The sequence below is a fragment of the Camarhynchus parvulus genome, chromosome 4 (assembly GCF_901933205.1).
Source record: "Camarhynchus parvulus chromosome 4, STF_HiC, whole genome shotgun sequence".
Taxonomy (NCBI): Eukaryota; Metazoa; Chordata; class Aves; order Passeriformes; family Thraupidae; genus Camarhynchus; species Camarhynchus parvulus.
Window position 1 is genome coordinate 23,463,720 of NC_044574.1, and position 6,000 is coordinate 23,469,719.

Below are 6,000 nucleotides of genomic sequence, written 5' to 3' on the forward strand. Positions count from 1 at the left end.
TTCAATAAAATGTTAATTCTTTATTCACATTAATTTAAGATAAAATATGAAACAATACAGAAGCACCACTTAAAAATTCAGTGAATGGCACCTACCTCTTTTAATTTTGTAATTTAAATTTATATCACAGAATGTAAATTCCAGTTGAATATTAGATGACAGAAACAGTAAAGCTTTTATGAAACTGGAGGGATTTTGTGATGATTACAATATGCATTTTGCAAGCAATCTAGATTTCAAAAGTTTGACTTTTTCAAAATGGGAGAAAATTGCTATTTGTATCTAAAATATGCATATCATCATGGGAAAACAAAGCTCCAAATGAGTAGTGAGAGTTTTCAGAGGAATGCATGGACGGCTTACACCGCATGCCAAGTCTCTGCTGAGGAGAACTTTAACTGTTGCAATTCCTGCTGTTGCAGAGTACCAGCAGAGTGGTGGTAAACCATATCTCAGTGTTATCACGGGAAGAGGAAGCCATAGTCAGGGAGGAGTTGCTCGCATCAGACCAGCAGCTATCCGATACCTCACAAGCCACAACTTCAGGTGAGTTTAGATTTTTGTTACTGATAAATTTTTTTTCTTGAACCACATTTAAATAACTGAAAATTGAAGTTTAGTTTTAGAATGCTGTTAAACTACTGCACAGATTAGGGCAGGTCTGCTGTTTCAGATTAAATTAACTCAGTTGTTTCACAAATCTGATGCAGTTGTGTAGTACCTGTTAAATGTTAATTCCTTTCCTCTGAGATAGTTTAATTCCATATTTCCATTCAAGATTGCTAGTTTTACTGTGAAAAGTTGTTAATCCTGCTTTTTATTTGTTGCAATACTTGCATTTGTATTCAGTTTATGAGGGATAGCAATTTAGTAAGTCTGGGCTGGCATCAATGTGTTGGCTGATTTTTATATAGAGCAGTGTAGGAAGGTGAGACTCAAAACCAGCAATGACTTCCCATTTCTTTCTTGGCTTCCACAAAATAGAAGGATGAAAATCTGTTTCAAAAGAAGAGGGAATGAAAGGGGAACAGGAATAGAGGAACAGAATTAATATAACCAGGAATACTGGGCAGCTTTTTCTTTGCTCGGATCTTCATCTTAGTTTCTGCTTTTTCCAGGTCTTCATATCTCCAGACACTGAAAAACCCTTCTTCAGTGTCACATCTGCTGATCACATAATGCTGATTTCCTGACTCTCACATGCACATATACTTGACTGAGGACCTTAGCACCTTCCATATGTTTGATGAGAATTGAAGGTGATGGCATTGCATATACATGTTGAAGCTTCTTTTTTTCTTGTTTCATAGGTTCACAGAAATAAAACCAGGCTGCCTGAAAGTCATGCTGAATTGAGGAGTTGTGGAAAGAGGAATATAGAAACTGAGGTGTCAGATGACCGCTGGGTAACAGAAAAAAACCCCATGTTTTGAACAACTGCATTGGTATTTTTCAGTCTGTTTTAAAGGATGATATTTTATTAAACTGGTCTCAATTTACAGCAAGTGGATTTGTCAGTATGTTTCCAATAATTTTTTTCTGTGGAATAGAACTTTTTTGAACCTGAAAAAGGAAGATACTTAAAAGGATTTGAAGTCTCAGAAATGCAGATTAAGAATTTTGCTGAGAAATATATGATGTTTTTAACAGAAGTTAAGGTACAATTTTTAACATAACTATCTTCTTAGCATACCTAATCTGCCTTTTGACCCTTGCACGTCTTGATTGCTGTGGCTTCTGTAATTCTAAAACATATTATCTTATACAAAGTTATTTTGTAATTCAGAACTTTGTGCTAAACCCTTCAGAATAGCAAAGGAGAGGCGGAAACTGAGCAACTACTGGTATTTCAAATCCAGTTACATCTGAGTGCTGAGTATTTCCAGGTTTCTTTAAAAATCTTTTATCGTTTTAGTGGTTATGTTGAGTTGACCATTCTATTATCCTTACTTCACTCAAAACTTCTCCAAATACTGAAGGAGGTTGCATATAAGGCCTGTGCATTAAGGCCAGCTGTGTGTTTGGTAATTTGGCAGATTTAGTGTGATCTCTTAAAGGAAAACCACAATGCTGTTATTCAGTCTCTTTTGGAGATCCACCTACTGGATTAAAATTGTTTCTTTCTTTGTGGCTTTTTAAATTCAGCAAATGCAGTACTGTTTTACTTTACAAGTGTCTAATAATGATGTCTTCATTCTCTGTGTATTGTTTGGTGATTTCCTTTTAGAAAATACGATTATGAGACATTTTAAATGTATTTTAACATCAAAGTGAATACTAACATTACAGAAGTAATTGCCTAACTGGAAAATCTGGGAGTACAAAAGTTACTCTGATTTTGATGGCATTGCATCAGCATCTAGAAATATCTGTGTAAAACACTAAAACAACATAAAAAGACCCCAAACAAAACCCTTCAAAAGTGAAATATAAATGTCTCTACTTATGCAAGTGTTTCCAGTAAACAATCAGAACACTTTTTTAATAGAAATATCTTGTAGAATACATCACTATTTTTATTTATATCTTTGCCTCCTGAAGGGCATATGAATTTTTGTTGTACGGCTTTTTCAGAACAGGTGTGAGTTGTGTATTAGGAATAATATTAATAGATTAAGGATTAATGTGAGGAATTTTTAAATCTTTAACCACTTTGCAGTAAATTTTATCGAGGAACTACATGCACATAGAGTTTGTATATGAATCCATATGTGTGTGCAAGTTCTGCAATTTGCATACATGAGTACTAATAAACAAAGAACTTCTGTGAGAAAAGCTGTCCACAGAAATAGGTTTCACTTGAAAACGTGCCTGTGTAAGTTGCTGACAAGCTGAAAGACATGATGTTTCCTGAATATATCTGTATTTACTCTAATACATACACAGTGACTATGATGCATGGTAGACTTAAAAATGAGTTTGTCATGCTTCAACAGATACAGTAATCTTTTCCTGGTGATTTCAAGTGGAAGAATAGCTTGAGTAATGCTTAATCAAAGGGATTCTTTCTATAATAATAGACTGCCATAATAAGTTTTATATTTTTTGTGGGTACTTAGGTCATCTGAATTATGTCCTTTCTCTGTTTCCTTCTCTCTGCCCTGCTCTGGTAATCAGTGAATGAAATACAAAAGATCTGTGGTCCCCATACAGCACTAACAGAGCTTTTTCTGCCACTGCATGATGTCCTGTGTGAAGTCCACACTCCATCCTCTGTGACAGTGCCTAAAACGGACTGAGATGCTGTTTAGGCACTTGGCCTCAAGACAGCAGTTCAGCTGTACAGAGTTGCAAATGCTAGAATTATCTCAGCAGAATCTTTGTTTTGGACCAAGGGACTTCCTTCTGTTCCTGAACAGGTTTTCCTTAGTGCTGCTGTTTATACCAAATGGAATTGCAGCTCTCTGGGACAGCTCTTTGCAGTACAGTCCCTGTTGGTTGGCCTGGGTGGCTGTTGTGTGTTGAGCTGCTTGGGTGCCCAAGACCTACAGAGATGTGCCTGTAAATAAGGAAGTGCCAACACTTCTGGTTGTTTTGGGAGGCAGCCTGATTCACTCAGCATATTCACACCATTCCTGACATGGACAAAGACAGCTTAGTTTTTAGTTCAAAAGACAAGCAGAAAAAGTTGTCGTCTTGCCCATCTGTTCATCATAATCTAGTTGACAGCTTTACCCTGGAGATGAGAAACACAGCTTTTTGCCTTCTTCTGGCTTAGCAAGTGGATGATAATGATTGCACTTGACTCTCACTTCCCCAGAACATGCTCTGACCAACATGCTCAGGAATATTTTTGAAGTTGCCACTTCCTGAGCCTCTTTCAAAATTACCACTGCACGCAAAAAGTGCAAGCTTAAGGGGACAGAAGATATTAAAGAATTAAAAGTGCATAAACAGTCTCTGGGAGTGGGCTAAGACTTTCAAGAAAGGTACTGTTCCTGGTGAGCTTCAGTGTCCTTTCAGACTATTTTTTCATCCTTTAGTCCTATTTGGATAAATACATTAAAAATGTTCAGGGTAAAATCAGCTCTACCCAGGGCTAGGAGAATTTTTCTTCAGTCTGTCAAAATCAGCAGAGAAATACACAGCTCAAGAGCAGTTTTGAATACTCTTCTCTGTTCCTCTCTTCACTGGCTTTAATTGGGTACAGGTTGAGGTTCATGAACATACTCTGAATGCCCTGCCTGGGGTAGATTGGTCATTCACCTAGCATGTGTTGTTTGACCACCAGCTGAACTTTGATGGAGATGATGGCTAAAAATCATAACACTGGCAAAACCAATCTTGCCTCTATCAGCTTCAGCAGCTCAAAATGAGGCATTGCAGTTCTGACTCAGAGAAAATGTAATGATCCTCTGAAGGATCTCAAGCACTTGCTTAAAAGCTGTGCTGAGCTGGATACAGAATAGGTCTGAAGATCAGTGCACAGAGTAAAAGTAAGTAGAGTTTTATCAGTAAGGATCTCCATGCCTTCAGCTACTTGCCAATATTCCAGAAAAACAACACTGAAGTTCTTGTATTTCTCTGAATGATTTTATAATGTATTCTGGGATGAATTCTTTGAAATATAATTATTTCAAAATGGTATTTCAAAGTAGGTTATATTTTAGAAGTTCCAACCATTCTGATGTCTCTTGCAGTGAGAATCCATGAGAAACCTGAGGTATCATGTAAATTCTGTATAATCTTAAAATTAAAATAGCAGTATTGCCACCAGCACTCTGAAATAATGTACAACTGTTTGTGTAGCACTTTCTATTCTGTTCTTCAACAGCATGTGATGGTGATGAATGGTAACCTTTAATGTGTGACTTTTTGTGTCTTCTTTTACAAAACATTTTAATAGTTATCCCAAGTTTTAATTTAGGGAAATTACCATTTTTTAATATACAAAATTAATACTTGTGCTAACATTGATGAATGATCTTAAAGTAAAAAAAAAAAGGCCAGAGATGCAATGAAGAAAGTTGTCTGAAGTAGTGTGACTGCTGAAAACCATTTCAGTTGATTGTGAAAGTAGTAGGGCAAAAATATTTCAGGATACCTTGACAATACTTAATGACTTTGGCTTTTGCTTTTAATATCATGTGGTACATCCCCCCTCAAAACCCAACCAAAGCCCAACTGTTCATGCTGTTTCAGCTAAATAAACTTTGCAGAGGATTAAATGAGTAGATGTGAATATGCATGTGAAAACACCTAGTATTGCAGCTGCCAATTGTAAAAGCTGTTAGGACCAGTACATTGGAAGATACAAATTTCTATTTTTAAATTAAAACAACAAATGATTTTTTTATTTGTATAAAGTTGTACTTTTGCTGTTAACTATAATTTTGTTTTTTACTGAAATGGTTTTGTAATTTGCATTTAAAATTTCTAATATGAAATGGAATTTACAGAATATAGTTTAATAAAGGATTTTTGTCACAAGTATAGCCTTCTGTCTTTCCTTGGAAAACTATGTTGCAGCTTGTATAAAATTTTTTCAAATAGTAGTCTTGGAGTTCTGCATGAAAGCCACTTGCTTGGCTTCAGGATACCATCTGTAGGGAGATGAAGCAACCATCTGCAGGCATAAAAAGGAACAGATTTGTGGCCTGAATTTCAGTGCTGTGAGTGCGAGCTGAATGCTCAAATTACTGAAAACGAGGGTCATGGTTTCAGATTTTTTTTGACCTGAAGTAGCTGAAGAGATGCTATTCCAGGCTGACTTACTCATGGGAGAGTGAGAGTAGCAGTGTACACCAAGGGGAGGGGCAATCTGACCAATGCAGCAGCGGGGCTTTGGGGGAGGGAAGTGCTCTGCTGAGACTTCATTTAGCAGGAGCCCGTGGGTCAGGGGCAGTGAGAGGCCAGATCCCGAGGGAGCCCAGCGCTGTACCGTGCTGGATACGGAGCTAGTAAGCCTGGCTTTTCCCAAGGCTGCCCCGTTCTGGTCAGGTGCAGGTATTGCCCTGTGTATTGTCCTGGAAGTGTGGAATGACACCAAAGTGCTGACTG

The 6,000-nt window shown here is 37.2% G+C and overlaps 1 protein-coding gene across 3 annotated transcripts in view; it reads left to right on the forward strand.

Annotated features, from left to right (window-relative positions):
• Window positions 1-5,440, forward strand: part of N4BP2 (NEDD4 binding protein 2) — a 36,025-nt gene extending 30,585 nt beyond the window's left edge. For 2 of the 3 annotated variants that reach the window (XM_030947263.1, XM_030947265.1), the window contains 2 exons: window positions 423-546; window positions 1,311-1,559. In XM_030947263.1, coding sequence (XP_030803123.1) covers window positions 423-546; window positions 1,311-1,356 — 170 coding nt within the window. In that variant the 3' untranslated portion in view covers window positions 1,357-1,559. Of the gene's footprint in view, window positions 1-422; window positions 547-1,310 lie in introns of all 3 variants that reach the window. The other variant, XM_030947264.1, reaches the window with a different exon arrangement.
• Window positions 5,441-6,000: the final 560 nt, after the last annotated feature.